This window comes from Perca fluviatilis, chromosome 7 (assembly GCF_010015445.1).
Source record: "Perca fluviatilis chromosome 7, GENO_Pfluv_1.0, whole genome shotgun sequence".
Taxonomy (NCBI): Eukaryota; Metazoa; Chordata; class Actinopteri; order Perciformes; family Percidae; genus Perca; species Perca fluviatilis.
The window spans coordinates 12,164,671-12,176,936 of record NC_053118.1 but is presented as its reverse complement, the minus strand read 5'-3'; the positions used below and the strand labels follow the sequence as shown (position 1 = coordinate 12,176,936).

Sequence of the window (12,266 nt, the reverse complement as noted above, 5' to 3'; positions counted from 1 at the left end):
GACAATTTATCTAACGTTTGATAAGAGTAAGCAGGTTAGCAAGTCGACAACTTGGCTATGTTGTGGTCCAAGTCTTGTTAAGTGACGACAGAGTGGTACCGGAGGCAGACTGTATTCGTTGTCCGTCTCTGAATGCGGTTCTAACTGACACCATAGCCTTCTGCTCACTATCCGTTCTCCGCTGTTTAGCTAGATGGAACGTGATGATTTTCCAATTATACACCAGGAAACATAAGTTCGACACAAATTAAGACCCTTAATAATTCACAATAAGTCATTTCTGCGTTCAATCTAGCTGCTCAACGGGAGAGACCAAATACACAACTTCATGTTGGCTTCCTCCTTTTAATCCTGTAGTCATATTCTACCAAAAGTACACAGTGGATGGCGGTATTGAGCTTAATAAACCCGCTCTAAAAGTTGGACATTGAAATAAAGTGGTCATTGGCTGACCTTAACTGAGCCCTGAAAGTCACATTTTAAGGGTCCTATATAGCAATAGACTGAGGTGTGTTTTTTTTTTTTTTTTTAAACAGTCTATGGGCATGACCACACGTAAATATATAGGTGAAGGACAGTATTCATTATAGATTATAAATAACAAAGGATGAATGTAGATAAGATGGGCATTTGTTACAGTTTACACATGAATTGTGGAAAATGGGCTAAACATAATATTTGTTGTTCAAGATGTAGTCTCGCTTATAGGGCTGCACGATATGAGGAAAATGTCAAATTGCGATTATTTTTGACTGATGTTGCGATTGCGATATGATTCACGATGTTGGAGGGAACGATCCATTTTTTTGGATCATCATTTTCATTGAAACACAAATACAAATGTACTATAGTCATGTAGTGTGATTTTTGCAGGAATCTGTACCAAACAAAGATGTTTTCCTTTAGTCTGTAGGATAGGATTTGTAGGGTTAGGACGTCTCTGCAGCCCCACAATACTTCATTCAGAATGGTTAAACATATTTTTCCTTTAACAAATATTGCGCCCCCTCCCCTGCGATTTGGATATTGCACTAGTCCATATTGCGATTTCGATAAAATTGCGATTAATTGTGCAGCCCCACTTGCTTATAGCGCTGTGTACTCGAGATGTCTCCTATATTTTATACAAACAATGTATTATGTTGTTTATGAAAGCTGCAAATAAGTAAAACACATATACACACAAGCAAATTAAAGTTTGAGTATACATGTGGCAAAAGAAATATGCTCTAAATACAAAAATTACAAGCAAATAGAAAAGTTGCATTGCAAGGAGCTGTCTTGGCCACTGTAAAATTAGCCTACATTGAAAATGCCCCAAAAAATACATGTTAAGACTTGCAACTGTGTTAAAGTAAAACAGTAATATGGTTGTTCATTATTAAATGTTAAGCTATACTTCATATACCTTTTACTGATCTAATTGTGGCAGTGACTCTAGCTCTTCTCAATCATGCCTACATGCATTTAGTAATTATTCTCAAACCAGCAATACCATATGTATGCTCCATTAAATGACAGTGACTTAAGTGGGCTTGTTTTTCCAATTTAAATAAGCAGCAACAGCCAACTCTCACGCTGGCATGTTTTTAACCAAACAATTTGGGCCTGGAAGCACTAGATGGCGACATTTACTTGTGTTAAGGCGTATAGTGTTGTTGAAGGTTTGATCACTTTTCAGAAGCTTTTGTTTAATTACACAGTTTGTGGCAAATGCACTTTACTTGTTTCCAGAATGTTCTTCCATTCACTAAATTGTGTTTCAGACAATTGAAAATGCTAAACACAACTTCTGTTTTTTTCTTTCCAGGAGTTTGATCCACCTCTGTTGATAGCGAACAACTTCACTGTTATATAGATATAGCAGTATATGATATGGATAAAACATTGATATCAGGAAAGGAGGCTGTTGAGAACAAAGTGCCCGAAGATGACACCAGTGGGAAGGTGAAGCCAGATGATTTTGAAATGGAGGACACTGAAAGAGACTCATCCAGTCGGACTGCCAAACCTGATGAAGCAGATGAGGAACTCACTGAGAGGCTGCAGCCGGACTCTCTAAATAAAGTTGAAGTTGAAGTTGTACCTGAAGACGGGGATAACCTCTGCAGAATTTGTGGCTTCTCAGCCAAATGTCCAAGATCACTGAAAATTCACTATGCAAGAAAGCATGGAAAAAACTCAAAGAATAGAGCTGCAAAGCCAGCTGAAAATATCTCTGACTTGAATCCAGCTAAAATCCAACAGAAAGTAGACCTGAAGACAGAAGGTGCTGCTGAAGTCGAACAAAACCAGGAGTCTGACCTTGATGAGCTGAGGTCAGCAGCCAGTGACAACGCCATGAACACAAGTAGTTTAACTAAAAAGGAAACCGTTTCAGACAAACAGCAGGCAGATCCAGAGGAGGGCATCTCTACCCAAGAAAGAAGAGTAAGCAAGCGAACCCCGAAACCTAAAATGATATATTCCTGCAACTACTGTGGACAAGAGTTTAGGGACAAGTCCCCTCTAGATGTGCATGTCCAGAGATACCACACCAAAGACACCCCATACACATGTGAGTATATGCCTTTCTCCAGTTCAGTCGGTTGAAATCCAGCCACACACTGCGTACATGTTTTTTCTGAAGATGTTAGTTTGGTCAATATTTGAATAAGAAAGATTCCATTAAAATATTGATAGATTTGAAGTCCCAAGCATTTCATGTTAATCCTATCTTTAAAAAAAAAAAAAAAAAAAAAATGTTTTGGCGGATTTGCCACTAAATATATTATTGGTATTAGGTGTTCATTTTATTTTAAATATAGAAAGAGGCAATGCTATGTTTTATTTCACTACATCTGCACACATTCTTTTAACTGAATTGTTTAAAGTGGTTGCAAAGAGCCTTAAAGTGTTTGTTTGAAATGTTTTTTAGTTGATGCTGGTGAGAACATGGATGCCAAAAAGGAAGCTGAGGATCCTGGCAGCACTCTGAAGGCTACTCCAACTCGAGTGGCAGCTAAACGTGGGCTCAGCAGGTTCCAGCTCAAGTGTACGAGCTGTGATTTTAGGGTTAGCACCTCTGCGTTGCTGGAGAGCCATGCTCGAATCAAACACCCGAGCCAGGAGTGGTACCGTTGCAAATTGTGTAACTTCTTTTCGGCCACATCTGAGTGGATGGATACTCACCTGTCCTCAGATAGGCACGTGCAGCAGCAGAGAGGGGAGAAAAGCACAGAGTCTTCCTCATTTGAAGTCTACGTTGAGACAGTAAGTAGAGACAGTGCTGGAGATGGTGCTAACATAGATGATATGGCTCAGGTGGCTAGTGGAGAAGGGCTAACCGCTTCGGCAAAAGGAGATCAGGAGGAGGCGGCCAATGCTGCGTTGGTTGACGAGGAAGACGCTGAGCTTGAATCTCCCAGAAAGAAAAGAGGAAGGACAAAGCATGGGTCCACGACCACTTGTGGATACTGTGGCCTGGTAGTGTCCAACGCTGCTAACCTCAGTGTCCATGTCCGCCGCAAACACAGCAAGGAGTACGGCTACAGCTGCACTCTGTGCAACTACAGCTGCGTGACCAAAGGAGACATGGATCGCCACTGTTTCACCAAGAAACATGTTCGCCGTGCACAAGAGTGCGCAGATAAGAACCAAGTCAACAATCAAACAAGCGTATCCCCACAGGAACCCACGAACGCACAAGCCGAGGAACCCAACGCAGCCTCGCAGACCACCGACAAAGAACCGGAATCTGACATCCCAGCCTCCAAAGAACACAGTGGAGAAGAGCAAACTCAGTCAGACCCAAGCCTGAAAAAAAGTAAATATGACTCCGTTAACGCTTGTAGCCATTGCGATTTTGTAGCTCAATCAATCCCTTCGCTCCATCTTCACGTCAAGAGAAAGCACACCAAAGATTTTGAGTACGTGTGTCTAGCATGTAGCTACTACGCTGTAACAAGCAGGGAAATGTCTCGCCATGCCAACACAGAAAAGCACAAACAGAAAAGCCAGAAATACTTGGAAACGCTAGGAACCACGAGTGAGGGACAAAAAGCTTTGGAGCTGAAGGAGGTCATAGAGCTTGTGGGGGCAAACTCTAACCCCGAATGTGAACCCCATAGCTCCACAGAAGAGTCCGACTCTTGTTCCGATAACAGCCAAGCGATGGAAAGTCAGAATACAGTCGCACCCTCGGTCGCCGCAGAGCCTGCTGATGCTGTGGCCAGTGTGGCTGGCAGTGCTGCTGAGAACCAAGCAGAGAGTGTTACATCTTCCGGTAGTGGCCAACCAGAGCCAACCAGCGAGACAATTGGACGTACAGCGCCGTGCGAACCCCAGCCGGCTCCAGCAGAACTTCAGCCTGCAGTGGATCAGCCCGCACAGCGAGAAAACCAGGAGGAAGGGGGCAAACAAGCAGACGAAGAACACTCAAATGCAGATGAGATGATCACAGATGCGAAAAGTGACAGCCCTCATTCAGATACGCAGATGTCCAAAGCCCTTCCCTTTGATGCTTGCATTGTATCCACGAAGGCCCTTGCTGAGCACGAGCTGCAGGAAGGTCTGGCTCTAGAGGGCGAGGCTGCTGTGATATGTCTGACTGGAGGAACATCGATGCCCTCCAGCTTCCTGCCCCCCACCTCCGCATTCATCAAGAAGCTCACGCGCAAGGAATTAATGGGGGGAAAGGAAGCCAAAGGAAGCGGCTCTCGCATCCGCTGCGAGGACTGCGGCTTCATGGCCGACGGCATCAGCGGCCTCAACGTCCACATCTCGATGAAGCATCCGACCAAGGAGAAGCATTTCCACTGCCTGGTGTGTGGCAAGTCTTTCTACACCGAGAGCAACCTGCACCAGCACCTGACCAGCGCCGCCCACCTCCGCAACGAGCAGAACAGCGTGGAGGAGCTGCCCGAAGGGGGCGCCAGCTTCAAGTGCGTGAAATGCACCGACCGCTTCGAGTTGGAGCAGGACCTGTTCCTTCACATCAAGGAGAAACACGAGGAGCTTCTGAGGGAGGTCAACAAGTACGTGGTGGAGGACACGGAGCAGATCAACCGCGAGCGCGAGGAGAACCAGGGCAGTGTGTGCAAATACTGTGGCAAGGTGTGCAAGAGCAGCAACTCCATGGCCTTCCTGGCGCACATTCGCACTCACACCGGTATGTATCCTGTTGTATTTGCTCACACACTCTTCCTCTTTTACATATACACAAATATACACACACCACTGCAGTCTGTAGGATGTGTAAAAGCAGGTCAAAGTTATTCTTTCTCAGTTTATGTACAGTTTAACCCTTGTGTTGTCTTCGGGTCAAATTTGACCCGTTTTCTAAATTTCTATATCAGAAACATGGGTTTATTTTTAACTACCTAGTTTTGATTGCCCAAAAATAACATGGATGATTCCATACAAAGCGCTTCGCAAGTACAACAAAAGATTGAATCTCTATTTTCACTGAATTTGGGTTGTTTTATTACATTTATTAGCATTTTAATTTTTTAAATTAGGTTTCAAAACTGAACGTTGACATATGCCCTTCTGTGATTATCCTTCCTCTAACATTAGTCTAAATAATTCGTAATTTCTGCTTAGTTAACTCAAGAATTAGATATGATTATTATTGACCATGAATTCCAAAAATAATTGTAAAAGTAGTGGTAATAAGTTGGTGTTAGTGGTGTTTATACATGGTGGTGAAAAGAAGCATTAAACGCAACAACAACAAAAAGAGCCAAAAACATTGACAAAGTGCCAAAAGTGTCGAAAAAGAGACGTAGAGAAAGGTTTTCAGTTTTGACCTGGGAGGAAGACAACACAAGGATTCAAGAATTTGTTAAAGCACTACATGACAACACAGTATAGGCAAGGTGTATATTTTTGTATTGATATTGCTTTTTTTTATTATCTTATCTCCCTGCAAATATTAGAATTAGTTACTTGGTATCATATATTACTAATGCATTGTGATGCAATTTATAAACTAATTTGGACTAGAAATAAGATTTTGATCAGAAAAATGTAGAAATACAACAAATACTTAAGTGCAACTTTACAGTTGCTGCATACATTATTTAACCTCTTATGACTGATATGAGGCCTTTTTACGGCCTCATGAGCACTTGAACTCTCAAGTTTTACCAACAACAAAAAAATCTCTGTGTAGATGCACAGCTCTTGGGCCTTTGTTTTTAGGTAAAACCGTATTGAGTGGGGAGACACAGCCTCTTCTTTGGCATCTCCAGCTAATGTTAAGGCTACTATCTATTGCAGCCAGGTAATAGCTGTTTCGGTAGAGGTGAAGGTAAAGACTGATTGAGCTTCAGACCAGCAGGAGAGACGCTAATGGACCCTAGATTGGGATTCCCTGAGCAACGCTTGGTCAGAGACATGTGCGACTCATAATTGATGTGTCCATTACCAAGACTCAGTTGTAATTATAGTCAATAAGTCTCTGTAAATGTGTTAAAGCTTAGGCTAAAAGCATTGGAGGTCCAAAGAGAGGTGGGCTAATAATTTAAAATAATCAATGCAGACGTATTCAAAGCCTTTAATTTCCCTTGTGTCTGTACGTCCGTGTTTGTGTATACGTGTGTGAGCGCCTGGACGCCTCGCGAACGTGTGTATATGTCAGCCTTCATGGCTAGCTGATTATCCTCAATCCATTAAGATTTATCTTGTCATTTATAATGCAAAGCAGGGCTGCGTTGGTCAGGGCTTCGGCTGGGAAATGTCCGGCAGGTTAAGAACATAGGGCGCTCCATTACTTTTCCCTGACCATGTGTATTAATTGCTTTTAAAATCAACTTAATGCAGGAACGAGATGTGAGGGCGCCATCAATAAATGCCCTTCTCTGCCTCCTATGGTTCATCCCCCTTTTAAGCCCAAACTTTAATTGCACCTTAATTGAAGTCCATGCTCTGTGCTTGCCATGTGTGTACATGATTGTATGTGTTTGTGTCCGTTGTATGGGAGATGGAATGGGAATTGTTTCCACTTTCAGGCTCAGTGACAGTGGTCGGTTTGTGTAGGTGTTGTAGCTTTTTGTTAGAAAAGAGATAAGAGATAATATTCCCTCAGTGTCCTCCCTGAGTCCTGGTGAAGCACTTAAAACAGTGTGCTGATTATGTCTAGGGTTGGGTACCGTTTGGATTTTTACGATTCCGATGCCGAACCGGTACTTTTAAAACGTTTCCGATTCCTAAACTGATTCTTGAAAAACTGAAAAAGACATAAAAGAAAGGCTTTTTATGGAGTTTTTTTTTTTAAACTTGAAAATTATTTCAATTTAACAATATATTAACGTTTTAAAGTACTTAAATATATAATAACTAAACCTAAGTCACCTAACACACAACCACAATAATTTAACAAATAACAGTTACACTATTGACAAGTACCAACAAAACTTTAGCAGTTCTTTTGCAGAAAAATGACCATATTTGCCTTCTCTGGCAAGATACTACACCTCTCCTGACTTATGGCATGTCCTGCACAGGAGAAAACTCTCTCAGACGGTGTCCAAGAGGTCTGTACACACACACAGGTATGAGCTTGAAAGGGCAGACAATTTGGGGAGGCTGTCCCGCCTCCCCCACCACCAGGCTACAGGGTCTCGTCCTGAACGATAGACTAACAGAGCAAGTGTAATATGTTTACTAGCGATCACGTGCAGTGAATGGTTAAAATGCTTTTACGTCCGTTTTGGTGAGTCCAGAGGGAAAATATGACATTTTAAAAGTAGCCTTCATTTACGGTAGCCAGCTAACAGTAGACTACAGAGAAAGTGTGATATTTTTACGTCCGTTTCAGAGCGTGTAGAAAAAGCCGTCTATCAGCAGTGATTGTAGAGTGCATGTCGGGGGAATAGCGCGGACACGCGCTTCACCGCGAGCGGGCACGTGTGCCACTCGGCAGAAAAGGGAGAAAGAAAAAAAAGAGTCTGCCGCTGTCCGGAGCGACAGAGGGAAAATATTTCAGTCGGAACCGAAATTCGCGTTCTAATCCGGTCCGAATACTACTGTTTGCGTAGGAACCTTAGTGGAACCGGGTTTCGGTACCCAACCCTAATTATGTCATCATATGTCCATAAATACAATGGGCTGTTGTTACTCCAGTAGAGGGATAACCAATGTATTTGCTGGGTCATAGGAATAATTCCACTTTAAGGACACAGGTTTTGTCCTTTTTATGTAGTATGTATGCCAGTCACCTTGTGACCAAAGTCAGATTGCCTTCTGCTAAAATCCGATTGCTTAAAGCTGTAAGGATTGGAGGTTACAATCCTGATGATTAATGTTAAGCCACCACTTTCTTCTTATTAATGAATAGTCTATATGTATTCATAATTCTTCCCGGTGTCATAAATCTTGAGTTTTGAGGTCACTTACTTAGTGTTACTTAAGAAAATGAAAGCTGTGACACAGATGTCTTCAAGTCAAGGGCACATTCTGTGACGACTACTTTGTTTTTTAGGTTTACCTCCTTTTTTTCAATTGAGTTATGTTCTTGTTTATGAGATTACTTCAATTTTACTGTTCTTATTTGTGGAAAGCACCTATTTCTCTTCATTTTGACAACATATGCCAGTTGTTATTATTGCTAAGTTCCCTCATTACAGTGAAATATTCACCTTTTATATGGTGGTCATTTATTCTGGGAGTTTGCTTGTGGGGCTGTGGAGCTGCATGGTGGGGGTCTGCCAGTTTCTGGGCTGGGAGCACATCCAGATCCTTTTAATTAAGACCTAGTTTTTATTCACTTGATTAATCAGTGAAATCAGGAGACGTAGTGGGAGGCTGCACACAGATTTGTCAATTTGTCCCTTAAAGGAAACGTGTACACATGCTTGCATTTTGCCAATGAGGGTACAGCTCGAATTTGCATTTTGAGGTAAATTGGTCACTTTTTCACTGGAGTGAGCTGTCTGACCTCAGACTGAGCCACAAAGTAATGGACACACATGCCATACGAGCATGTTCGCACGCAGGATGTGATGTGTGTTTGTAGAAATAACAAAAAATTTGTAGAGCTTACAAACAAATACAGTAGTGTTTCCCTCAGGATTTGATGTTCTATCAAGTATAGAAGCATTTAAAGGCATGTGTAGAGCAATATGGGACATTATAATCTCCACTGATAGCAATGCCTGACCGCAGAGACACTGTGATGAGGGAGGTCCTTAATTAAAAGTGGATGGCACTTGTAACCTATATACAGTATTATATTTATTTTATTTGTAGTCAAATCCATTTTACAACCAGATCCAGACCCAAAAGGGGTAGGTACACCAACATTGCAATAAAGAGTATATAATATAAATACAATGGGTTTTTAAGGATGATATTTTTATTTATCGGAGTTCTATACTAACTGTCACCATCACTCACCCATCACACTAAATCAGTGCATGGAATTTTGACGAAGAAGGACCAGATGCAGTAAAGCATGTATTTGTAAAGGTGGAGTCAAGAGTGAAAAGAGAAAGTAGACTGGGACAAGACTGAAGTATTTACAGCTCTAGGTGGAATTGCTGTTTTTCCATGCCAGCGCCTCCTCCTGCTGCTGCAGCGGTCGCCATGCAGGCAGTGGAGGGACCGGTGAAACACGTTGCGCAGAGGGAAGTCCCCAGGCTTCACAAGTCTTTGTATGAGCTGGCACAGGACCACAAGGAGTCACTGGAGTAAAACCCGTCTCTCAAGAGCTCTGTCGGGGGAACTGGCCAAACTTCATGAAGACAACAAGTCTTTCCCGACAGACACTAAAGAGGACGGTAGGGACGGTAAATCCCTGAACAGCTGCTTTTAACTCGAACACAAGAGCAGTTTTTCCCGTTTCAGCTTTCGCCCTCTCCTATCCCCCCAGGGAAACTGGCCTGCAGCTCTTCCTCAAGGTGTGCAGAGCCACAATTTTCACCTCACCAAACGGGGTATCCACTTATACCTCTACACCGGCTGCATAAACCCCATTGAACCATAATGTCCTTCCAGATGTATTTCTGCAGACCATGGATCTAGAGGAATAAGACAAAATGTTTAGAGTTACAAAACCTAGAGACGGCTGCTGGCATCCAGATGATTTTGCTGTTGTTTATGATGTTTGTGGACTTCTCTACATACCTATCCTGGGCACATAACGTGTATTGGAATTAGAGATGGTCCGATACCACTTTTTTGCTTCCCGATACCGATTCCGATACCTGAACTTGCGTATCGGCCGATACCGAGTACCGATCCGATACCAGCGTGTCATATATTTCATTATGTTTTAACATCTGTATACTACTATCTCTGTATGGATGTGATATGATTTCTTTCTTTGTTGTCGGTCTGGCTCAGGTTAAACTCTTTGTGAAACATGAACAAACGCAAACAAGGAATGCCCCAGAACTTTCTTTTATAGTTTTAATGAAAAAGAACATAAATAAACTACTTTAACGTAGATTTTCTTTAGGGCTTCATTACGTGGTATCGGATCGGTGCATAAACTCCAGTACTTCCCGATACCGATACCAGCGTTTTAGGCAGTATCGGAGCCGATACCGATACTGGTATCGGTATCGGAACATCTCTAATTGGAATGGGTCGGACAGCAAACAAGGCCTTCCCAGGAATGTTAAATTAAAGGAGCTTTTTCAGCACCGTAACAAGGACATTTCAGACCCAATAAAAAGAGATTAGAGACAGTGTTATTGACAGACTGAGAAGTCCCAGGAAGGTGGATCCCAGGACAAAAGGGTTTATAGTTTAAAAAAAAAAAAAAAAAAAAGACTTACTGTACATCTCCCCTTCTCTCTACATTAGAATAGTCGTATGGGACTTAATGGGTGTAGCCCTTTTTCAAAAATAATATATTTTGATTTTTACGGTGTTGTAAAATGGCAAATCCCAGTGTAAACAGCTGTTGGGATTTTTTTTTTGAACCTAAGAAAAGGGAACAGGGTTTGCTTAGTCTTTAGCTAGCGGAGACTTGAGTTTCTTACAGTGCTATACCAAAGTTGAGCAGAAGTACACAAAGTCGGGCAGCTTAAAAATGTGTTTCATTCTACTAATGAGCCATCAGTGCCAACAGAGCCATACATACATTCCCAACTGATAGTTGATGAACAGGTGTACGCCACTTATCATACCATTATGATAACTCATCTGTAACCTTTCTCTACCTATTCCACACAGGAACTTCAGTTTGTTCATTATGAGGAGCACCTATTAGCTTGTGGACACAGTTATACAGTATAATGTCTTCTTTAGCTCTGGAGAAAACTTTCCAAAGTTGGAAAGAATTATCCCTGTTGATGTCATCAAGTTTGTCTCGAGTTGGCCTTAAGACTGTCTTTGATAGAAAGTGACGTTTGAAAGAAGTGAGCATTTAGACAGAAGGGTGCCTAATGAAAGTTCACATTGCATTATGAGAAATAAAGGATTCGGTGTTTTTGGAGCTTGACCCATATTAAGGGGACTAAAAGTCAGAATCGGACTCTGCTGCTTCAATTTTAACAATTCTCTTTTAATGTGTATTTGGTGAGTCCCCACTTAAACGCTGGAGTGCCTCTTTTATAGAGCTGCATATTTTAAAAGTTTGTTGCTTTTATTTACTGAAGACTGTGGCTGTGAAACTTTGTGCTTGCGAGGCTGGAGAGATGCTTTTCTCTCCCTCTCCTCCCCTCCAGGTTGCAGTTACAGTACATTCTTCACACGTTTGTGGTGATGTGCACAGGTGAAGTTTCCACATATAGAATTGTGTGGCAATGCATTAACCATGTTCTTATCCACTCACTGTGAGGTAAAGTAGATATATTGGTAAGGCTACAGAGATTGAAAACAATGTGACAGATGAAAATACATTGTAACTGGTTATCTGTAACCCTGTGTGTGACAGATTATGATCATTTCTACAGTGTATGCTGCGTAAACGGTGCGGTAGGGCTGCAGCCAACCCGCAGCTGAAAAGCCAGACACTCTGAAGTGCTAGCTGGTTGTAGAAATAAACTTAACAAAGCAGACATTTATTTATATGAAATTACCATGTAATGTGTTGTTCTCTTTCTCCAACTTGGAGATTAGAGCCAAAGCTTGTGTGTGTGTGTGTGTGTGTGTGTGTGTGTGTGTGTGTGTGTGTGTGTGTGTGTGTGTGTGTGTGTGTGTGTGTGTGTGTGTGTGTGTGTGTGTGTGTGTGTGTGTGTGTGTGTGTGTGTGTGTGTGTGTGTGTTACATGAGGTTCTTCTCTTCCTCTCAGGAAATGAATTAGTCATTCCCTGTCCCATATGTGAGGGAGCCAC

The 12,266-nt window shown here is 42.1% G+C and overlaps 1 protein-coding gene across 2 annotated transcripts in view; it reads left to right on the top strand.

Moving 5' to 3' along the window:
- znf407 (zinc finger protein 407) overlaps positions 1-12,266 on the top strand; it is a 156,690-nt gene that overhangs the window by 605 nt on the left and 143,819 nt on the right. For both annotated transcript variants that reach the window (XM_039806848.1, XM_039806849.1), the window contains exons 2-3: positions 1,811-2,557; positions 2,918-5,149. In XM_039806848.1, coding sequence (XP_039662782.1) covers positions 1,876-2,557; positions 2,918-5,149 — 2,914 coding nt within the window. In that variant the 5' untranslated portion in view covers positions 1,811-1,875. The remainder of the gene's footprint in view (positions 1-1,810; positions 2,558-2,917; positions 5,150-12,266) is intronic.